The sequence below is a fragment of the Anoplopoma fimbria genome, chromosome 5, assembly GCF_027596085.1.
Source record: "Anoplopoma fimbria isolate UVic2021 breed Golden Eagle Sablefish chromosome 5, Afim_UVic_2022, whole genome shotgun sequence".
In the NCBI taxonomy this organism is placed as follows: Eukaryota; Metazoa; Chordata; class Actinopteri; order Perciformes; family Anoplopomatidae; genus Anoplopoma; species Anoplopoma fimbria.
The window spans coordinates 7,608,419-7,631,245 of NC_072453.1; the positions used below are offsets into that span (position 1 = coordinate 7,608,419).

The 22,827-nt window shown below is 40.7% G+C and overlaps 3 protein-coding genes across 5 annotated transcripts; 2 read left to right on the forward strand and 1 right to left on the reverse strand.

The window, feature by feature from the left end:
• Nucleotides 1-65: 65 nt before the first annotated feature.
• Nucleotides 66-5,454, forward strand: LOC129091467 (uncharacterized). Of its 3 annotated transcripts, none has more exons than XM_054599100.1 (9): nt 66-131; nt 502-2,519; nt 2,736-2,781; nt 3,044-3,193; nt 3,438-3,530; nt 3,700-3,825; nt 3,973-4,092; nt 4,591-4,662; nt 5,190-5,454. In XM_054599100.1, exons 2-9 carry the CDS (start codon nt 534-536, stop codon nt 5,228-5,230), a joined length of 2,634 nt encoding a protein of 877 aa, XP_054455075.1. In that variant the 5' UTR covers nt 66-131; nt 502-533; the 3' UTR covers nt 5,231-5,454. The 3 variants fall into 3 exon arrangements, with proteins under 3 accessions (XP_054455075.1, XP_054455074.1, XP_054455076.1); XM_054599099.1 differs by having other exon boundaries at nt 109-276; XM_054599101.1 differs by having other exon boundaries at nt 109-276; nt 3,438-3,494.
• A 259-nt stretch (nt 5,455-5,713) lies between these two features.
• On the forward strand, nt 5,714-15,059 carry eif3c (eukaryotic translation initiation factor 3, subunit C). Its single transcript, XM_054598713.1, has 23 exons — nt 5,714-5,863; nt 6,611-6,728; nt 6,815-6,880; nt 6,976-7,165; nt 7,348-7,473; nt 7,768-7,819; nt 8,325-8,449; nt 8,556-8,683; nt 9,241-9,391; nt 9,534-9,637; nt 9,993-10,134; nt 10,396-10,521; nt 10,737-10,830; nt 11,303-11,490; nt 11,750-11,974; nt 12,057-12,248; nt 12,418-12,589; nt 12,684-12,843; nt 13,055-13,120; nt 13,364-13,451; nt 13,564-13,729; nt 13,959-14,000; nt 14,453-15,059. Exons 2-23 carry the CDS (start codon nt 6,631-6,633, stop codon nt 14,695-14,697), a joined length of 2,946 nt encoding a protein of 981 aa, XP_054454688.1. The 5' UTR covers nt 5,714-5,863; nt 6,611-6,630; the 3' UTR covers nt 14,698-15,059.
• A 1,127-nt stretch (nt 15,060-16,186) lies between these two features.
• prodh2 (proline dehydrogenase 2) lies at nt 16,187-22,249 on the reverse strand. The gene is made up of 11 exons (XM_054598855.1): nt 22,144-22,249; nt 21,594-21,911; nt 20,531-20,721; nt 19,692-19,818; nt 19,220-19,291; nt 19,018-19,098; nt 18,753-18,896; nt 18,459-18,625; nt 17,835-17,945; nt 17,492-17,580; nt 16,187-17,288 (listed from the first exon to the last, which is right to left on the reverse strand). Exons 2-11 carry the CDS (start codon nt 21,819-21,821, stop codon nt 17,110-17,112), a joined length of 1,389 nt encoding a protein of 462 aa, XP_054454830.1. The 5' UTR covers nt 21,822-21,911; nt 22,144-22,249; the 3' UTR covers nt 16,187-17,109.
• Between the last annotated feature and the right edge of the window lie 578 nt (nt 22,250-22,827).

The window sequence follows — 22,827 nt, forward strand, 5'->3', positions numbered from 1 at the left end:
CCCATCGAATGGCCATCCCTTTCTCTTAAACCCACGAAGAAGAATCCCTCAGCTGTGATTGGTTAGAATTATCCAATGAGCGTAAGGAAAGCGGTTGACGTAGTTTGAACCAGAGCGGCGCTACAGTGGTTGTGAGTGACTTTATGAACTTTTCGATGTTGTTTTGACACTCAGTTGTTTAGTAGATAAATGTTTAATTCAAAAGACTCGAATCTAAAGAAATGTAAAGTCTTTTAACATACATAAACCCTCATCAAGAAGTGCCCGTTGAGTTAGGTAGGTGAAGGTTGTTTCCGCCCTACCAACTAACGTTACCGAGCTAATGTGAGCTTAGCGTCTCTGACGTCACTGTCACTTCTCAAGATAAAACGTTTCTTCTACCTGCAAAGTTGTGTTTGTTATATTTGATATCAGAGCTGTGACATTTTTCGCAATGTACATGATCTGGTAATGTAAAAGCAACAATGTTTTTTTGTGTTAATTGAAGCGTTTAATCCACAGGCACAGAGGCTCTGAGCGGACACCTGGAAAACATGTCGTCACTAAATGGACCGGACGCTCCTGTGCGCTGGCTGGATGAGGAATTCTTGCCAGAAATTACCCTCCTTGATGTAACATGTGATACAGCTCTTCCTGGCAGCATTCCTGCAACACCTGTAACAGCGGGGTCTATAAAGAGCAGGTTTACCTTTCTCCAGCCATCCCAGTTGAGTCCCTCCACCGATTTAAACACCGCTGCTCAAATACCCAGCCCTCAGAAAAAGACCCTGGATCTTCCCAAAGCGGAGAGTGAGGCTTTCGATACTGAACCCTCTAGACAGAATGGTACCAAAACCTTTTCAGAAACAAGCTCAAGTGGTGATGCTCAAGAAAACAATTCTGAAGTTGACTCTTCTGAACTCTCTAAACAAAATAGGACGGCAAGTACATTCCCTGATGAGATGATGATTGATCCCCCTGAGAGTATGTATGCTCCTGTGCGCTGGCTGGATGTCCGATTCTTCCCAGAAATTACTCTCCTGGAGGTCACGCGTGAATCAGAGCTGTCACACGTAGGAGAGTTATCTTCAATGGAGGACACACATGAGAGTATTTTGGAAAACAGTAGGCCTTCACTGGAGCCCACTGGATCAAACATGGAAAAGATTCAAACGTCAGCCGAAGAAACATTTGATACTCAACCGACTAATGTTACTCAGGACATGACCTCCTCGAGTGTTGTGTCTGTTCAGAGTGCTGCATCACAGTTCTCTACTTCTGATACGCAGTGCAACACTAGTTCAAAGACTGTCACCTCGGAGCTTCATGGTGAACCTCTGGTGACTGCGAATACCGTGGAAGCTAACGATGAAGAGCCGCCTACCAGCCAGGATGCTGAGTTGACTAGCAAGGAGACACAACCAAGCCCCAAAACATCTATGAACAGCACGTTAAATTCTCTCCAGCCCTCCCAGTTGAGTTCCTCCACCGATTTAAACACCACCGCTCAAATCCCCTGCCCTCAGAATACGACACTGGATATTCCCACCTCTATTGTAAACAGCCCCAAAGCAGAGAGTGAGGCTACAGATCGGCCTACTTCAGTCTCTAAGAACACCACTGAAACGTCCCTCGTTATTAATGAAAATCTCTCAGCTGTGAAGGCCGGTACATCTTATATGCCGAATATAACTTTCGATAGACATTCTCTTCACAAATCCAGTGCCAATACTTTTTTAGGGGACGCTGGTGCTGGAACCTTTTGCCTCCAAAACAACACCTTTGATACTAAAGCTGTTAAGCAGAATGGCACAATAACGCTGTCAGAAACAAGCTCAAGTGACGTTCGCCAGAAAACCTTCGACAAGTCCACTCCTCTTGAGGTTTGTGATTCAACAAGTAGCCCTAAAGAAAAAAATTCTGAAGCCCCACCTCCAGAAAATAATGGGACATTATCTAGTACAGAACCTAATACCAAGATGGTTGACACCCCTGAGAGCACGTTTGAGGTTAATCCAGCTGTTGACGTGGCATCTGGAGCTGTCCTACATGAGACTAAGGATCAATCACAATCAAGTCTTCCTTTGACAGATGGTCTCTCTGACACTCAAAACATGGATACGGAGAACAACAAAGGAAACACATTCAATTTGGATGACACCCTAGATTTAAGGGCAGACATTTTGATCACTTCAACACCAATGACAACCTGTAAAATTGTAAACATAAACACTCAAAGAGAGGAGGGCAAAACCCCAATGGTGCAAAAAAAGCTGTATGGGGATGGTCCCAGTAAGCCAGATGGTCAGTTGCCATCAGATGTTCCATCAAACATCGCCTGTGACCGAAAAACATTCTTTACACATCCAGCTGTTAAATCCCTTCTGCCACACTCAAGAGCCGCATCCCAGCTGTTGAGACACAAGCCGGCCTCCACCCTTCCAGGAGGGTTGGATGTGTTGACATCAGGCCTGCCCATGACGAGACAAAGAACCCAAGCTGAAGCTCTGAGGAATACAGCTGCTCCTGATGCAACCCAGGTAATAGGATTTGAATTACTCTTTGTAAACCACTAAGTGTACAAAATGCTCACAGCACATTGTGTTTTATGAAATGGATCGAATGAACTCAATTGACAATGTTGGTTACATGTAAATCCACTTTTTTTTCATGAGCAACACCAGACAACCGCACACAAACATTGATTGCATATACTGACGTCTGTTGATGAAATACTCTGTTCTTGTGTTTTTAAGACCACAGGAATATCAACCTCTTACAAGCTGCGTGCTTCAACAACAGGTAGGCAGTGTGCATCTATTTTTGAACTGGCTTGGTAGTCTCCGGTTTTATTCTTTAAACATCTTTAGGGTAAAAAATTAGAAGAACGGAATGAGAATTGCGCTAATGTTACAATTTTTAGTTTTGTTTCATTTAGTTTTTTATTTAGTTTTTTACCCATTCTTAACTTCAGTCTAACTTTTTGCTGCATACAGTATAATGCCCTCTAAATGGGAGATGATATTCATCATCCACACGGTCTTCCCCTCTGTGCTGACATTAGGTTCGAAGCAACCCAATTCAGGCTTGCAGAGACCTCAGTTGAGTGGCATACCGTCAGGCATCCAGAGAGCTGCAACAGGTCTCAGGCCGCCATCAGCAAGAAGCAACGCAGCAGCATCATCAAGCACCAACAGACTCCGCAGACCTACAGGTACTCCTACAGTGGTCAGACCTTATGTTTTAAATGTTAATTCTGATATTCAGTTACAAATAAGAAACATACATGTATGTAAATTTAAGTTCAAGTTGGGTACATACGTATGGTGTTTTTATACAGTTGTATTTCTGAGCTCCAATAATAAACAGAGTAAAAGTGAACAAACAAAAAGGAACAGCTAGCAAGACAATGAATAACCATGAATTTAAATGTAATTGTTTGTTTTTTCCCCCACAAGCAACTACTAACCCTGTGACGAAGACTTCACAAGCAAAGAAGCAACCCCTATCTAGAGGTGAAGCTTTACCAATAGCAAAGAGGAAGAGAATGGGTAAAAACTATTTTATTTAAGCATTCTAAAGACCTGTATGGTTAGTATTTACATAGCTAACTGTGAACCCCTTTAACTAAAACTGTGCAACTGTTTTTATGATGGTGTTCAAAACCTTGACTTTTCTGAGCTTCCTAAATTCAAACTCGCAATTTTATCTCATCCTCAGATATTCCCGTACCATCCAACTGTACTGACGCCTCAATATCTTCCTGTGATGCTGCAAACGGAGCCAAAACCTTGAAACAGTCCACAACCAGTAGGAGAGCTTTGCCAGCTAAAACCAAAAAGGACGGTAGGTTGTCATTGTACCATACTGTTCTGTAATGTAGAACACTTAAGCAGTGTTGTGATGCAATTTGTTTTGCTGGAGGGTTTTTATGGTCTTGACTGTAGGATTTTTTTGTGAGTTACTTACCTGTTCTTTATCACATGCTTTCAGATGCTGCAGCCAGTACTTCTGCTGAAATCTCAACATCTTGCGATGCTCTAAGCAGACCCAGAGCCCTGAAACAGCCTGCGACCAGCCATAGAGCACCGCTAGCCAAAGCAAAAAGCCATGGTAAGCTGGGAGAATGGACAGCCACGGCCACCGGAGGTCGTATGGGACTAATTAAATCAAACATTTATATATTAAAACTACAACTATGTACAATATATATTGCAACTATGGGAATTATAATATATTATGATTCTTCCTTAAAAAAATGGCATTGAGTACCCAGCAGTCATGAAATATTACGATACTTGACCTTATGAGAAATGATTAAATGCTTTGTAACAATGTTTTGATTATTTTTTATATGCATATATAAGCATATCATAACGCATTATTAGGTTATAATGCATTATAGACATGGGCGTGATATAAAGTGGTAACTTCAAACTGGTGTCTGTGGATAGTAGCCACTGCGTTGGCTGTGGGGAGAAAAGTAATGTAGGGAAGTTATACATCAGGTAGCCACCTTGACTCACCCAAGTCTGATATACAGAAAATAAAAAAGCAGAAGATAAAAGATTCCTTGTCGTTAGTAATGTAATGATTCAAATTGTATTGCAGATTGCGCCAACTGTGTCATGCTTGAACAGCAACTCAAAATGCAATCAGAAGAAATGCAAAGACTCAAAGAAGGTAAGTCTAGTTACTGTGGGTTTATCTTAATAAAGTTGAATAATAACGACTTTGAAAACAACATGCTCAAATGTTCAAGAATTAAAGAAATATCAGTGCCTCAGGGGACTTTTTCCCGTAGCAATTATCAAATAGTTGCCTCAGTAATTGTGTCATATGGGTGAGGTTGGACTCTGTCCCAGGTTGGCTTGGAAAGAGTTGAACTTGGTGGCATCAGCTCTGTACCCTATCAGATCATGTTGAAGAGCAATGTTTTGTTATTACTTCTGAACTGGGGATTTTTAGGCAAATTAAATGTTTAACTCACTGGTTGGGATGCAACAGTTTTGCTATTAAGGAGATATCATACCTGTAACATTGTTAAATACTGTTCAACCCAAAAGTCAGTTTCTAATCTTAAAATTCCACCTTCTCGTTTAGGTGTTTCTTTGGTCTGTTCTCATAAATGTGTCAATATCCCACTTTAAATTTATTTGGTCCCATGTTTAAAATTGTTATTAATGCAATTATCCATTTTTTTCCCCCAGAGCTGCTGAAGAAAAGTAAACAAGAAGAAGAAGAATACTGAAATGAATTTCCTTTTATTACCTTTTTCCACTGCATCTGTAAATATGACATATATAATATATAATAATAATATTAACAGACAACGCTGAAATGAGGATACTGTGTGTATCTATCGTTTCACTGTCAATGTTCAAACACTCTAATATAGCAATTCACATCTTGAAAAATTTATTTTTTTGTGACAAAATAAAACCTAAGGCTCTACTTCTTACTCTTACTTATGTATGCATGTATCATCTGTGATATTTGAAATAAATACTCTGTGAATTATCTGAAGAGTTAATTGTGTTTTGTGGTTTATTATTGTCTTATTTGTCACAAATATTTGAGTTTATCATGGGCCCACACATGAGATGGATGGTCTCACGTCTGGTGAACGTAACCATCCCTACGCTCGGTGGCGACGTAACGTCCTGACGTAACGTCGTCCTGACGTAACGTAAACCGTAGACCATCCCCCCGCTAGGTGGCGACGTAACGTAAAGCGTAACGTAAAGCCTACTTCCTTTCCCGACGCAAGTCCTCAGCAAGGCTGTCGCACGCTTTTTTTTGTGGCCGTTTCTCCGCAAAACTGGATTTTAAAACGATTCAAAGGAGACAGACACACCCCAGAATAACTTTCACAAGGACGTAGGTGAGTCTGGATCAATATTTGACTAAATTACGGGTGATTCTTCTTCGCTTTAGGTCATTCACCGTAACCGGCTCCACACGCGAGGAGGCCCGCTCCTCTCTCGGTTGGTGCTAGCGTTAGCTTAGCAACAAGCCCGCGCCACGTTCATTTTCGCCTTGTTTTATCAGATGTAAACGTCGCTAATTTAACAGGTTACGATACGTGTTTGGGTTTTGAAAAAAACTAAAAAAACTCACGATGTAAAAGTTGTAGCTGCAACTAAAGTGTTGAGTTGTCTTCTTGTAGTCCATCTGTCAACGAGAGATAGCTTAGCCAAGTACAGATCACAGAGGTCCAGTGTTAAATTTACTTCAAAAGTAAATTGATGTCAAAGGCTTCAGTGGGCGATCTGTTGTCCAACATTGAGGCAACACAAGCAACCATCAACAAACTGAATTGTGACGTCACTCTTACAGACTTATTCCTAAACCCCTTCATTTGTTTTCCCAATGTGGGGTGTTGCACAGCAGATGTTATTGGAGGTGAAAAATGTACCTGCTCAACTGGAAATATCTTTATAAAACACCATTTTTTTTTATCTCGAACAGCGAATTGCTTCACTTATTAGGAGATTTAGTTTTCATGCAGATCTGACAAAAGGAAGCTAAAATGTAATTAAACAGGACATATCATGTAAGACAGATGTTTAACAGACCAGGTGCAATGTTTTCATCATCATTCCTCACATATGTAATTGTGTCTTCACAGATTGACCCCTTCCTTCAGCAATGTCTCGTTTCTTTGCCACCGGGTCTGACAGCGAGTCAGAGGAGTCCTCATCCGCTGATGAGATCACCCCTAAAGCACCCGGAGCAACTTTCAAGCAGTAAGTACAACTTACATTAAATCCTATCAGCAGGACTCAAATTTAGCTTTTTGTAGTATTCTCACACACACGTATTGTTTTCACAGGTCGTTGCTTCTTAGTGATGATGAGGAGGACACTAAGAGAGTGGTGCGCAGCGCAAAAGACAAGAGGTTGGTCTGGTATCTTTTTAAGCAGCATTTCTTAAAAGCTGTACAGATGCTTTTATCAGGTATTGTTCTGACTGTATTTTTCTTGTATCTCTTAGGTTTGAGGAGTTGACCAACCTCATCAAGACCATCCGAAATGCAATGAAGATTCGTGACATGGCCAAATGTCTGGAGGAGTTTGATCAGCTATATCGAGCCTTCCTCAAAAGCAAGACTATAGTGGACAAAGAGGGTGTTCCCTCTTTCTATATCCGTCTTCTGGCCGACTTGGAGGACTACCTGAACCAGGTCAGTGGCTCAAAACTAAACCACAACTCAAAAAACACCCAGATGTAATTTAACAATATTTTTTTTGTTTGCCTGCAGCAAACAAAGTCTGTTAACCTTGGTTATTGCAGTTGGACATAATTAATATCCAAGCTCCCACTTTTCCAGTGGAATAGAAATAATCAACCTTCTTTTCTTTCCAGCTTTGGGAGGACAAAGAGGGCAAGAAGAAGATGAACAAAAACAACGCGAAAGCCCTCAGTACACTTCGTCAGAAGATCCGCAAGTACAACAGAGATTACGAAACAGAAATCGCTGCATACAAGGAGGTAAATAAGGAAACTTTATGTCAGTGGTACTGTGGTTCAAAACATACAGAAACTTTTGCTGTAGATTTTAACTACACTTCTAGATTTAAGTTGTAGGTGGGGGGCTTTTTAAAGGTGTAACACGCATCTGTGTGTGATAAAGTGAAAGAGGAGCACTTGCCTATCATGCATTGTCACCACATAGATGCTGGCCAAGCTACTCTGTGGCCACCTATCAGACTGTGGCTGTACTGTGTAGCATCTATGTGTGTAGAAGGTAGAAGTAAAATCTCTTTATCTTTTTCTCTCTATTAGAATCCACAGGAGTCTGCTGATGAAGAGGAGGAGAAGGAGGCAGGAGATTCTGGTAAGCTTGTTGTTTGTGCAGGTGTTTATTTTTAAATCACAAAATGCTGTTAACGTACAGAAAAGGTTTGATGCCCTTCCGGGTCCTGTAGCACCGCTTCCATAAATCATTGCATAAACTACAAATATTTAAGTAAATCGTCCTACCTGTTTTCACTGTTGTGTTTAAAAATGATTACAGTTTTATGAATCACGATTGTATTTGATCACAAACAGAAGAATTCATTCATTTGTAAATAGTTTTACAAACCATTATATTTACAAATGTGGAAAAGGTGTTTGTGAAAAAGTCACTGAGAGAAATCTTTATTTAACCCCCCAAAAAAACGTATCTTGAATTTGTTATATATCAGCCTTTTTTTCATTCTGTGCTTAATGCTGTTGCAAACATTAAACAAGTATGCCTGTATCACAGGTGAGCATTTGAATGTTAAGAACTCATTATGATTATATTTAATACATGTGAGCGTCAATTCTAAAATTCTTCCTGATTTTTGTTTTTCAAGGCTCATCTTCTGATAGTGAGGGAGAGGAAGGAGAAGATGGAGTTTCAGCCAAGGCCTTCCTAAAGAAAAAGCCTGAGGTGGCCCCAGAGGCCAGCAAGTTCCTCAAGTCTGCTAAAGGATCCGGGGTGAGAGGCCAGCAAGCCAAATAGAATGTGCTACATAGTAGGAACACTGAGCAACCTGCTGCAAAATACCTGATTCTAATGTGCTGGGGTTTTTCTCCCTTGACAGGATGAGTCTTCTTCTAGTGATGATGACGATGATGAGGACTGGGGGTCAGACACTGTAGACAGTGGCAGTGAGAGCTCCGATGATGGGGAGGGAAAGAGCGCTTCCCTGGCTGTGGTCTTCCTCAAGAAGTGAGTCTTCCTCTTTGCAATCGTTTGTTTTTTGTTTGCAACAGAAAGTATTTGTCTTTTTTTTTGATGAACAAAAAGGGACACAGCAGTACAAAGCAAAACTTCGTGGATACTTGATACTTTTTCTTTGTGACGTTATTTGTGTTTTCTGGCAGAAAAAACGTCACGTCTTTGCTTTTTTTGCATCGAAATTCATCAACAATTTAAAAGTATATTATGCAGGAATAAACGATAATGTTACCTTTAAATCATCACCCTTGACCCACACTACTAAGTGTTTGGTGGCCTCTGTATCTGCAGAGACCCTGCCCTCTGCCTGTATATTCTTTTAGATTTTGCTATGTTCTGAATGTTTCTGGGTGTCGGCTAGTGTAACCCCAGCCAATGATAGAGCGCAGGGTGTACTTTGAGTGTTGTGTGTTTACAAACAGCAGCCAACAAATGTACCCTATTATACATTTAAAGAAAATGAATAATTGATAGGTCAAGCAGTTGCCATCCTTCTGACAGTGTCATGTACATATACTAACCACCATACGCTCTGTGTCTGTCCTCAGGACCCAGGAGGGTGGAGAGAAGTCCGGTGAAAAGAAGCTCGGGAAGAAAAAGAAACCCAAGAAAAAAGAGCGTCTTGAGGAGGAGGCTGAGGAGGAGGGAGGCGAGGGGGTCGAGGGAGGCTGGGAGAAAGTCAAAGGTGGCGCCCCAATGGTAAAGGTGAAGAAGAAATGGAAATGTTTCTTCTTTATTTTTTTCTTCTTTATATTATCAAAATCCCAGAAAATATCATTTTAGTCTCGGAATCAACAACTTTAGTCAATATTTATGTTGTGTGCTATATTCAATCTGACAGGAAAAGCCCAAGATGTTTGCCAAAGGCACAGAGATCAACGTACCAGTGGTGGTGAAGAAGCTGAATGAGATCCTGCAAGCAAGAGGCAAAAAGGGCACAGACAGGTAACATAGCATCACTTACTAAAGCTCCACTTCAATAGAAAATATAACTACTCGTATCATTCATAATAATGAAACTCTTTAAAGCAGTAATGCATGTACCATGTGAAATTATCTCCAGCAAACAAGTTGCATAGAGAGATTTTTTATGTCAGAGCCACTGCCAAGTAGGAGCCTTTTTCATACTCTTGCACATATTTTTCCTTGCAAGTGTTATAAATCACAAGGAATAAAAAGGCTTTGTACAAGTGACACTTGTACAAATCAGTGCAGAAAATGTTCAAAGATAATGTAACTAATATAATGATGGCTATTTCTCTGATCTCATATCCCTCTCCTTTTTTCCTCCCTCTAATAGGGCGGCCCAGATTGAGCTGCTCCATGCTCTGGCAAACATCGCTGCTGAGAATAACTTGGGCCAAGGCATCCTGGTCAAGATTAAGTTCAACATCATCGCCTCCCTTTATGACTACAACCCCAACTTGGCAGCCTTTATGAAGGTAGGAGACGTTTCTTTCTAACTGTTAAATTAAATATATTATATATTTCTGTTAAATCCGGAGTTTATACCTGGGAAAAGTTCAACTATTTTGTGTTGTTCAAATTCCTTGAAGACCCAATATCCATGTGTGTGATTTTTGATTAAAAAAAATAACGTTGACTTTTTTTTTACGGTATTTGATGTGTAAATAATGTTGAATGCTTAAATGCAGAAAAATGTCAGGACTCTGACCCTCTCTTGTTTCTCTGTTTGTCCTCAGCCTGATATGTGGAAGAAGTGTCTGGAATGTATAGACGAGCTGCTGGACATCCTGTTTGAACACAACGACATCTTCATCGGGGAGAACATTGCAGAGGACAGTGAGAGTCTGGCCATCTCAGACCAGGTACCCTGTTTTCTGTTTTTTACTTTTAATTTCTGTCATGGGGATTGTCTGCATTATTTAAATTCATGGAGCTTTGTCATTTGAGTTAAACTTACACTGAAATAGTTATGCTTTTGCACAAACTGCACACTTTTGGTTGTCATGTTAGCCCAGAGAGAGGATGGCATTGCAATACAAATGAATATTTATTTATTGCTTTATTTGTGTGTTTACAGCCATTCAGGGTGCGTGGGTGCATCTTAACGCTGGTAGAGAGGATGGATGAAGAGTTCACCAAGATCATGCAGAACACCGATCCCCACTCCCAAGGTGAGCTATACCAGAAAAAAGACACAAGTATTATTCATCATTTTGAGTATCATTCAACCTCATTTTAGATGTGAAAGTAAATCATATAATATTGTAAACTGATGTTGTAAGGATCCCTGGAGTGTGTTGCTGCATCACTTGATGTTTTAAGATAAGATAAGATAATCCTTTATTAGTCCCGCAGCGGGGAAATTTGCAGGCTTACAACAGCATAGAGTAAAGTGCACACAAGAGACATAGTAGAAGAAGACAAGCTAAAAATAAAAAATAAAATAAAACAAGTATTATAAATAAGCAATAAAAAATAAAAACAATAACTGAAATATTATATTTACAGACAGAGAAAAAAACAACAACTATTTTAACTATTATTGCACAGTGTAATGTGTAATGTATTGCACAGGTTTTTATTGTCATGTTATTATTCAAACCGCTTTTTGCTCATTGCTCTCTTCTCCACTTTTTCCTCCAGAGTATGTTGACAATCTGAAAGACGAGGGACACGTTTGCGGCATCATCGACAGGCTGCTCGACTACATGGAGACCAAGGGCAGCACAGAGGAGATCTGCCGCATCTACCTACGCAGAATCATGCACACCTACTACAAGTTTGACTATAAGGCTCACCGGCGCAGCCTGGGCCTTCAGGGGGAGACCAAGGTGAGAAAGCACTAGAGTGGTACAGCCTGAGTGAGAGACGAGGACACTTATACTATATTACTATATTAGCAAGAAAAAGATCTAATCTGACCGTAACGACCTAAATTAAGAAAATATTTCTATAGGGTTTAAATTTGAAGCGTATCTACATGTGTGTGTTTATATGTATACAGTGTTTCGCCATGAGATGAGCAGCTGTCTCTGTAAATTGACTTATGAATGTGATTGGCTGAAATGTGTCTCTCCGTCTGCCGTTCAGTCCGAGCAGGACCAGGCGGAGAGCGAGGGGGAGGACAGCGCCGTGATCATGGACCGCCTCTGCAAGTTCATCTACGCCAAAGATCGCACCGACCGCATCCGTACCTGCGCCATCCTCTGCCACATCTACCACCACGCTCTGCATTCGCGCTGGTACCAGGCCCGCGACCTGATGCTCATGAGCCATCTGCAGGACAACATCCAGCACGCCGACCCGCCCGTACAGGTAGGCAGAAGACATTCATTTAGGGTTCATAGGTGTTTTCTTATGTTGATTTGCGTCTAAGTCACTTTTTTCTCTCGTCTAGATCCTGTACAACAGAACCATGGTACAGCTTGGTATCTGCGCGTTTAGGCAGGGCATGATTAAAGATGCCCACAACGCCCTGCTGGACATCCAGTCCTCTGGCCGAGCCAAGGAGCTCCTGGGTCAGGGTTTGCTCATGAGGAACATGCAGGAGAGGAACGCAGAGCAGGAGAAGATTGAAAAGAGACGACAAGTAAGTCCTACATGAGCAGTAAACTTATGACAAAGATCATGTTAGTTCTGAGAATGTATGTTTAGGTAATAGAACTCAGCCACAGGCTCAAGGGGGGGGGTGATTTGGTCTGCCACTTTTTTTCCAAACTGAAGACATTATCTAACCATTGCTTTGACCTCCCTTACAGGTGCCGTTCCACATGCACATCAACCTGGAGCTGCTGGAGTGTGTGTACCTGGTGTCAGCCATGTTGCTGGAGATCCCCTACATGGCCGCCCATGAGTTTGATGCCCGCCGCAGGATGATCAGCAAGCAGTTCCATCACCAGCTCAGGGTGGGAGAGAGACAGCCGTTACTGGGTACGCAGCATATTCCCTAACGTCTCAATACACCACAACGTTTAATCCATAGAGAAAACCAGAGAGGATAACTGTCGCTCTCTTTGTCCTCCAGGACCCCCAGAGAGCATGAGGGAGCATGTGGTGGCAGCCAGCAAGGCCATGAAGATGGGAGACTGGCGTACCTGCCACTCGTTCATCATCAATGAGAAGATGAACAGTAAAGTGTGGGACCTGTTCCCCGAGACGCAGCGAGTACGCGAGATGCTTGTCAGGTTAGCAAACACCATTCTTTGCAGCTAATTTATTGTTAAATGTTCATCATTCAATCTTATCAAGTTGCTGTTGTGACTTAAATTGAATTTAAAATGATCTGTTTTCATTTAAGGTAATTAAAACTTAGTTTGCTTTATATCAATTCAATGATTGTGCTTCCCTACGTAATTTCCTTTCAATGAATTTCCTGATTGTGTTTCCTCTTTATAGGAAGATCCAAGAAGAGTCACTGAGGACTTATCTGTTCACCTACAGCAGTGTGTACGACTCCATCAGGTGAGCACATGATGCCAATGCAGTCACTACTAAAGTATTGGGTTTGTGCAGACCGGTGTGCTTTCAGCTGAAGCTTCAGTTTGTATCAACTTAGACCAGAAGTCGCTCTAATCAGCTGTTGCAATGCCAACTAGTGTTAGTGCACAGTCATTAAAGATCAACCAAAGCTCCATTTGATCTCAATATGAGAATTATGGGAATATGGGAAAATATAGCGTTACAATTTGTGTGTCTGTCCTCCAGCATGGGGACCCTGTCTGAGATGTTTGAGTTGGAGATACCCACAGTTCACAGCATCATTAGCAAGATGATCATCAACGAGGAGCTGATGGTAAGTTTCTGCTCTGCTAGAGTGAATCCTAATAATCGTAGATGCAACAGAATGTCGCTGAGCTTTCCTATTGTTTTAGTTTTTTAATGTTCTAAATGTTTTCTGCCTACAGGCGTCCCTCGACCAGCCCACTCAGACCGTGGTGATGCACCGCACAGAGCCCACCTCCCTGCAGAACATGGCCCTGCAGCTGGCTGAGAAACTTGGCAGCTTGGTGGAGAACAATGAGCGCGTCTTCGACCTCAAGAACGGTGTCTATGGAGGATACTTCAACAGAGGTGAGTTTGGATAACACGCCTCACTGTATGAAATATATACCATATATGTCTGCATGTTGCTTACGTCAATGAACATAAGTTACATTAAAGTACATCATCAATGCTATGAATGCTGTCTCCTGGTCAAGTTCATGGAACTCTTATGCTCTCTTTGCTCTCATTTTTATGGGTTGAAAAGTGCTTATTGGGAAATAATGTTAACCTTTTTTTTCTTTTCTTTGCATTACAGATCAGAAAGGTGGCTACCAGCAGAACAAATCTTACAACAGAGGTATGTTCATTTTCTCAACCTTTTTGTGACTTTACGCACACATTTGTATTATGCCACTGTCAGCTGTAATTAACAAAATGTATATTCTGCTCACTCACCACTCCATGCCATTATAAATCTGAATGTATGTATTCAGAGTCGTATTTCCTCACCAATTTAAATTATGTTTAAATTTTGTTTTTATGTGAATTCTTGAGCACATTTAGATTTATAATAATATAAATAATAATATAAATAACTAGCTTTGTAAATTACAGAAAAATAGAATGTATTTTTTAATTTTTTAATTTATTCCTTCCTACTTTTTGTCAGAACCAACGCGTCTCTCTTATGTTGTGCTGAGGCCCAATAGTGCTTGATAATAGCTGTTAAGTCACACTGAGGTTGTACTTTGGATGCAAATTGACATGTTGACACTTAATATTTATGTTTTCCTCTTTGCGTGCTTACAGATCAGAAAGGTGGCTACCAGCAGAATAAGGGAGGCTACAATCGAGGCGGCTACAGAAATCAAAACTATCAAGGCCACCAAGGCCATCAAGGCTATCAAGGCTACCAAGGCCATCAAAACCACCAAGGCCACCAAGGCCATCAAGGCCACCAAGGCCACCAAGGCCATCAAGGCCACCAAGGATACCAAGGCCATCAAGGCCACCAAGGATACCAAGGCCACCAGGGCCACCAAAGCAACTACTGAGCTTGAAACGTGTGGCTTATAGTCTCTCCACCTGAACTAGTCTTCATTCCATAACAGTAACATCAATCTGGGTTTCTGTGCTCAACACTTGGCTCTGGGCTGTTCTCCATTTGACTCAGAACCGCTTTCAGTTGATGCTGAAACAGCTGTAAGTTATTTCAGTACAGGCCCTTCCCACTGCAACTGCTTAGTATGGTATTTCAGTACAGCCAACTTCTTTGGACAAAAATTGTTTTAAAGTTATGATTGCTAATAGAAAAATGTATAATAAAGCCATTGCAGTGTGGCTGGCTTGTGGCTGTAAGTTCAGTGACAGATGTTTCAAGTATTGACTTATCTAATAAACAATTGCAACAATGAAACTACGTGTTTTGCATCCTCCTTTTGACAGAAGAAAAAAACAATATCAAGGCAGGAAACAAAAATAGATGACGTTAACCTAATTTACTCCACACTAAACTCCATGTTAGTGATAATGGTTATAGTTGTTAGTTGACTTGTGAATTTGCAAATGTCAAGTTGAAGAAAACAGAAATGGGTCTTCCATGACTTTAATATGTCTCTATGCATTAGAAACTCAGGAGATGTTCCCTGTTATTGCAATCAGATTCTTGATGAGCAGTATTTCTCAGAAATGTATTGAAGCTGCAAACTAAAAGACCATTTCAAAATGAGTGCGTTTGTATCACAAAAAAAGATGTGACATCTGTCCAATCGCTGAACAGAATTCTGTTATAAGAGTTGGCAATGAGGACATGAAAAAACAACCACATGGTACTTGGCTACCTTCAGACTAACCTCGGGCCTTGCTGCGATAAACTCAGGGTTGTGCGGCGGGTATGTTTGACACCAAGCGACGGCCCGATGGTGTCGTCTTGTGTTCCATCATGGCTGGGTTGTACAGCTGAAGTACAGGCCTGTATTGCCGGTTAAGTGATTGGCCACCGCCACTTCTTGTTTTATTACTCCAAAGGTTTATTGTTTTCAACTTTTTGCCGCTTTTATTTTGTTTTTTTCTCGTTTTATTGTATTCAGGACCTAGAGTTCCTTGGATTTTTTTCCCTCTCAATTTGTACTTGTCTAGTAGAGTTTGTTATAGTGATTTTCGCCAAACAACTAAAAGGTAAAGGGTAACGTCAGTCAGAGTCGGCCATAACCAGCAAACATCAGACTTCGTCACCGTCACCGCCACTATTCTCTTGCTTCTGTGCAGCAACAGCCATCACCAGAGGCATTATGTTTTTAAGTTGTATGTATGTCCGTATATGGTCCATTCTAGTGAATGCGATGTCTCAGAAAACTGCAATCGATTAGATTTTGGAGATCAGAGGTGAAGGTCACTGTGACCTTAATAGTAGAATAGCATTGAAAATACTAGTTCAATAGTTGATATGCCAATTATGACCATTTCAGACAAATTTCTTAAAGGATTTAATGATAAAGTGATGGTATTTTTGACAGATATTGATGTAGACTTTAACTTGGTACTTTTAATTGCTAATTATTTGTTGCTTCAAAACTGTCTAAAAACAGCTTTTGTTGTTTGATTACATGTTTGTATACAAATACAGTTTTGTATGATGTAGCCTCTTAGTTAGCGAACAAAGGATTGAAGGCTTTAACAGTTTCCCTTTATTTTGTGGTTTTACCAAAAGTTAAAAGAACTGTTTCACCGGCGGGCAAAATGAAAAGAACTATTTAATACATTTACGTAATTTACTATAAAACATAAAGATATTGACAGTTTGTAATGACAGCAACAGTTATACATGTATTTGAACAAATTTCCGTTACACATAACAAAACAGTGTTGCACTAATTGTTCTCGGTTGTCATATAATCATTGGATTAATTTCATTCACTTTAATTCTTCATCAGCATACAGAAGATTAGGCTTTCATATGAGCGCTTTGGTTATTGCAAACATAACAACTCAGGAAATATTTAAGTGTGCATGGATTTTTAACATTCAATTGGCCAACTGTTCCCATGTTGATTTCTTATTCTACAACATTTCCTGATTCCGAACCTTAACACAAGTGTGTCCAGTGGCTCAGCACCAAGGCCTCTTCATTGATCCCCTTTACACTTGGCATTAATATGAGTTCTGCGTTCGGTGTCTCCTCTCCTCATCCCGCTGTGTGTGTGCGAGTGTAGATCTTCTTCAGAGTCACATTTTTGGGCCCTCTGGCCCTCAATGGCGATGTCTTGAGGCTGATAATACATAATGCAGCGCTGGTGGGTTCTACCGAGCCCTTTCAGAGAGAGCGATCAGATCTCAATTAATGTCAATGTGAACACTGGAGCAATAATATTGGGTGTGAATGTAATCAGATTATCTCGATATACAATCTGGACAAGAGACACATATTAATTTGAGGTGTAAAGGGGTTTTCCCTCTGAGCAGGTGGCCTATTGGCTGCCTCCCCTCAGGCTCAGTCTTCTGTAGAGCTCTTTCCTCAGCAGGTCCCTCTCTTTGCGAATCCCCTGCAACACGGTGCGATTCTCCTGAGCCCGACGCACCAGGTAGGGGAGCGTGTCTTCCACTGAGCCATATGGCACTGACTTGTATACTGCATAGCCCTCCTTTGCTGCAGGGAAGAGGAGAGAGAGTTTTTTAGCATTTAATTCTTACCTAGCGGAGTTTGCATGAAGACAGATTGGGTGGTCAGAGCCGCTGGCCTACAACTGAAGGTCTGCAGGTTCAGTCCCTTTGTCAGGCTGTAATTGAAAAACGCACAGGACCTCTTGCAGAAAGTGTAAATGTAAGAATGGCAGTTGAGGCACAGCTCACCCAGTGTGAGGGAGACGTGATCACACATGCCCAGCAGCTGGCCGAAACACACTGAGCCTCCATCACTGTCAACCCCCAACTCTTCCATTCTGAAGATGACATACACAAAATATTTACATCATGTCCTGCAACGGAGTCGCAAGATGAACTGAAGGGGTGATGAGATGATTAAAAGAATACTCCACCAATATAGCACTGCACTGATATAATAACATGGACAGTAGGCTTCAAACTACTTAATGATGTGAAATTGGTGGTGTTCCTCTTTAACAGAATAAGGAAACAGAAAAAATAATTCATGCCATAAAAAGTTATGCACATTGTTTTTATCACGTGGTCTCACCGTTTGGCTGCTCGTCTCACTGACTCCTCGTTGTGAGTGGCGACTATGATCCTGTACCGCTCAGGTTTCTGTGAAATGGCTTCCAGCATCACATCCAGTGAGCCGTTGTAACTGCACAAACACAAGTTAATAGAAGAAACGTGTTGGAATCAAGTTCAGTATCAGAAATGATCATAGTTAATTCACTAAACTCCTGCAGAGATGAAGTATTTTTGTAGGCCAGCCCCGGAAGTTCATCACACTGGTTCCCTCGACAAAAAGCAAAAATAATTTTCCCATTGAATTTATGGTTATTGCAGAAAATAAACTGTACTGATGTATTTTATGTCATAGAGCAGAACCTCAACATCTCTTAAACTTGTGTTTAAGACCTTATTTCAGGCAAAAACCCATTTGAAAAAAACCAGGGAACTAGAACTGCAAAAAAGCTTACTCATTCCCAGGTTGTATGACTCATTCCTGCAGCATTCTGGCTTTAACAAATGCAACAGACACAGCTAATGCTCTTGAGTTGATGTTCATTGGTATAAATGATTAAACCCAGACGAGTGCTAGACTCAGTTTTATGTAGTTTTGGCACTATGTGGGATGCCTGGTGAGTAATGACCACTTCCTCTTTTCCACCTGTCATTGGTGTCCTCCCAGCACTTATGAACGGGATCCATGCGACCCTCCTTATCTGCTAGCTTCCTCTCTTTGTCCATATAGGCTCCTCGTACCAACTTGACCCCCAGACAGAAACTCTCATTGTTTGACAGCCGCAGAGCTTCTAATAGGAGCGACCTGGACTCCTGAAAGACACAGACGGAGAGGGGAACATCTGATAATGTAAGAACAAACTTAATCTTATTAACTACCGTATTCAGTCCAATTTGAATTAATTTCCTGATATTTGTAAAAAAACAAAAACATATTTGCCTTGAGGTAACACTGATATGTGTTCCAAATCCAGGTACCATCTTTGTTGAACTTCTTCATCATCGCCATGGTGACAAGAGAGAGTGCAGGATTCATGTAGGTGTACTCCGCATCAACCAGGACTCTGACTTTGTTCACGCTTGCCTAAAAAAGCACAATGGATCTCTAAAATAAAGATGTTTAAGATGCAAAGTAGTAATTCAGAATTAGAAAAACAATGTCAGTTTGTTGCAGTTCTCCCCATGTACATTTCCTTTACATATACCTCTGCTATTTTGTTGAGTCTCTGCAGGCCACAGAGGAAATGGGCAACTTCACGTTCATCTAAACCAGGGAATTTGATTGGCTGAAAGAGGCAGTTTCAGACAAAGGTCAGAGGTCATTTAACATTTAATTTAACAGAATCAACCTTATCATGTCTGAAAATCTTTGTATATTTAAACTTGGGCAAAAGGAAGACAGCTGACCTCTCCATCCATAGCTCTGACTAGAAGATTCAGGTCATATGGTCGTTGGTTGATGAGGGTTGTGAGTTTCACCTTTACACAAGCAGTTCAGACTCGTCAGTGAGAATGAAGACATAAGGTCTACACAAAATTCCAAGAACAAACTGGACACATCAAACACTAAAATGTGTGTTCTTATCTTTTTTCCCACATATTTGAACTGTATTCAGCTACGGTTTGGCCTTGAAAACCTGGGAATATCCCAAATGGTTTTCCTTGTGTTCAAAATAGTCAGAAAAGTCACTGGTGGATCAAAGAAAATCTAAATAAAAATGCCCCCCACCTTTATTGAAAGATTTAATATTTGAAAATGGTCATTTCTTGCATAACATCTAATTTACAGTAAATATGATAGTAGCAGTTCAATTGAAAAAGGCTTTGAGAAGTGATTTCCTAACAATGTTATGAATGTTGAATTAAATCGTTGCCTTACACACAGCTCCGGGCTGAGCAGAGCTGTCATCTTCAGCTGCATCATCGGGTCTTTGCTCCAGGCGTTGCTGTGTGATATCCGCACACACTCCAACATGGCCTCCATGTTGTCGTCATATCTCTTCTCGCTGTTGGTGACAAAAAGCAAATCACTTTTTCACACACAAGAGCATTTCCCTTTCAAAACAGCAGTGTAAAGGAAATATTGGTGTCCAGTTTAGCTGAGGTGCAATATGTCAAACAGAGAGACATTCTTAATCACCCCTGAATTTGCAATAATAATCAATTTATATAATTAACTCTATTATCAGCAATTAACAGGTAACCACAGAGCTATGACCAGACTTTGTCACAACAAAAGCATTGTGAAAAAGATCACATTCACAGCAGGCTACCAACAAGTTCCCTACCACATTGTTGTATTTTGTTTGTCTATGCGATCATTTCCCTCTTAATCATGGAAAATAACTTAGTTACAACTTTCTCCCCTCCTTTGTCCAGCCTTGGGTCGGTGTTGTGACAATATGATTATTTGACACCATGTTCTCTTTATTTCAAAACCATTAAGTGTGGTACACGAACAATAAATCACAGGAGGACATGTGTAACTACATCAATGTGAGCTTAGTCAGTGTTATGCCCTAAATAGGAGCATACTTAAGATTAACCAGTGCATCAACTGTTTTTTCTATCCTCTAATTGTCTTTGCGCAAAATCAGCTTCATCAGCTTCACAATGTGAAATGATGTTTAGTTGTTTTATTTCGTTTGTTTTTCATATGTTGTGGTTTTCTGTTTTGTCAAGCCTGAGCACACTTGAGTTATTAACAATTTGTCGTACCCGGTGCTCTCCCCAAGATCCTCCTCAATTGGTACCGCCAGCATGGGCCTCAGTCCCAGCAAGCTCATCTTCTCCATGGACTGAGAGATCTCACTCTCATTCTCACCGGCAACAAACTGTGCATACACGGTGGGCCGCAAGAGCAAAGAGAACCCCCTCCTCCCCAGGAGGGTGCGCGCCACCGACATCAGCTGTAAGAAGAGGAGAAGAAGAAGAAAAGTGATGGAGAGGAGGACAGGATTCATGGCGAGACACAGACGCAGTCGTAGAATGTATCCACAGTAAGTAGATATACATTTTTAAAGTAGTTGTAACCTTTTATTTCATGCCACTTTCTATTTCTTATTTATGTCACTGCTTCCAGCTTCACAAATGTGTGGATGTACTGCTATTCTATTTTATCTTTAATAATTAAACATTTGTTGCAGTTGGTTGGACAAAACATCAGCATTATGAAGGTGTCGCTCTGGAATATGAGACCTTCTGATGGCATTTCTCTTTATTTTCAGAATTTAGAATATATTCAGAAATCTATGATTTAGAAAAAATAATCTGCAGATCAATACTCTATATACTGACATACTTTTACTTAAGTAACTTTTGCAGTGCAGGACATTTACTTTTAAGTGAGGAATCGGAATACTTCTTCCACCACCGCAGCTCTTATTTTGTACATATTTTCCAAGCATTCATTATGTGCATTACACAACAGTACGACTGTAAAACAAGGAATCATAACAAGACAACACAGTCAATGCCTTGACAACATTCCTGCTTAGGGGAATATAGAGACGAAGATATGTCTTCGCATTCCTCCCCAGCACAGTATCATGGAAGATTATAAAATAGTCACAAAATGAAATCTATTGGTTTGTGAAAAGAGACATAAATTGGCGATTTTTTGGGGGGTCACTCATCACAAGACAAATATATTGCATTTTTGTGACTATTTCACAAACTGTTATGATGTGTTGTTCTCACATATTCTTTTTATCCATTCACTCATCTGTGTTATTCATCTCATTTTCCTCCAAATAATAAAATAAAACTCACAAACTCTTACCTTCCCACAGTTGTTGACAAGCACAGGGAAGGAACAGAGGCGGAAGATGCCCAGAGCACGGAGCAGCTCACCCCAACTCTTTACCCTGAAGGCGCTGGGATCCTCAAAGGCCAGAGTCGCAGAGAGAAGGTCCGGCTGCCTGACCGCCACTGTCCTGGAGGTCCCAGTACCCAGCAGCCTCACCGACAACAGGTGAGGGAGTGAGGGACGCAATCGAGACATCATCATCTCCAGGAAGAGTTTTTATGTGTGTGTTTGTATGTCACTGACTCAGCTTGCAGGTGGAGTCTCAAGGATTTGAAATGAAGTTTGAATCTCCTTTAGGTAAAGTTTTGAGGTGTATATTGTCAGCTCAAATATACTTTATCAGCCTTACTGCATAGTTAACATTTAATGATCTTTTTGTGTGTGTTTAAACAAAGCAAAAACAAAACAGCCTAAATGAGACAGTACAATTTGAATTGTTAAGCTTCTCCAAAGCTACCACTCACGTTTGAAACTCACAAAAAAAAAAGCAAAATAAATAAGTCAGTATATTGAAACACCTTACCCTACTTTCCCCAACTGACTCTCTGAAGACCTGAATGGTGCACAGCTATGCATGTGCGATTTGAGGGTTTTTCGTGTGGACCAGTAAAATTTATCTTCTTTTGACTTACTCGCTGGTTAATGTGTGACTAAATTCAAGTAAACATCAAGTTGACCCTTAGAATCAACCAACAAACGTTTTCCCTCGGTTTCCACAAAATGGACTTTAAAAGCTCACTTTGTTATGGATAAAAACAATACATGTTGCCTTTTTAACAGTGACCCAGAGCTACAGTTGTAAAGCATCTGGGTTTTTTTCAATAAGGATTTGTAAATGCCTAACAATAAATTAAAGATTTTTCAACAGACCCAGGGAAAAAAGTGGATATATAACATACACTCGAGAGAGAGTTCATTTCTGAGGGGGGTGGGCGGGTGAGTTAAACATATTTTCCCAAAAAAGACCAAGCAAAGCGGTCAGGAGAGGAAATGATTAACTGCTGCACATGGCAGGAGGCTTACCCACTATTGAGGTCCTTGTGGTCCAGACATTGTATTTTTTGACTAAATATTACTTGACTTTGATGCGGCAGAGATATTATACAACACAAATATTACCGACTTGTTAATCTGATTGACTTCATTGCTTGTGTTTGTGTGGATGAGGGTGACGTAGGGAAGTGGATATTCTCGTTTATACAAAATG

What these genes read in the sequence shown, in the direction of transcription:
- LOC129091467 (XM_054599100.1), top strand. Translation starts at nt 534, where the DNA reads ATGTCGTCACTAAATGGACCGGACGCTCCTGTGCGCTGGCTGGATGAG. An exon ending in AGCAAAGAGGAAGAGAATGG is followed by an intron (nt 3,531 to 3,699) that starts GTAAAAACTATT and finishes TCTCATCCTCAG; the next exon opens with ATATTCCCGTACCATCCAAC. An exon ending in AGCCAAAGCAAAAAGCCATG is followed by an intron (nt 4,093 to 4,590) that starts GTAAGCTGGGAG and finishes ATTGTATTGCAG; the next exon opens with ATTGCGCCAACTGTGTCATG.
- eif3c (XM_054598713.1), top strand. Translation starts at nt 6,631, where the DNA reads ATGTCTCGTTTCTTTGCCACCGGGTCTGACAGCGAGTCAGAGGAGTCC. An exon ending in TCAAAGGTGGCGCCCCAATG is followed by an intron (nt 9,392 to 9,533) that starts GTAAAGGTGAAG and finishes TCAATCTGACAG; the next exon opens with GAAAAGCCCAAGATGTTTGC. An exon ending in CACCGATCCCCACTCCCAAG is followed by an intron (nt 10,831 to 11,302) that starts GTGAGCTATACC and finishes TTTTTCCTCCAG; the next exon opens with AGTATGTTGACAATCTGAAA.
- prodh2 (XM_054598855.1), bottom strand. Translation starts at nt 21,821, where the DNA reads ATGATGATGTCTCGATTGCGTCCCTCACTCCCTCACCTGTTGTCGGTG. An exon ending in GATCTTGGGGAGAGCACCGG is followed by an intron (nt 19,819 to 20,530) that starts GTACGACAAATT and finishes TGTCACCAACAG; the next exon opens with CGAGAAGAGATATGACGACA. An exon ending in CATATCAGTGTTACCTCAAG is followed by an intron (nt 18,626 to 18,752) that starts GCAAATATGTTT and finishes TGTGTCTTTCAG; the next exon opens with GAGTCCAGGTCGCTCCTATT.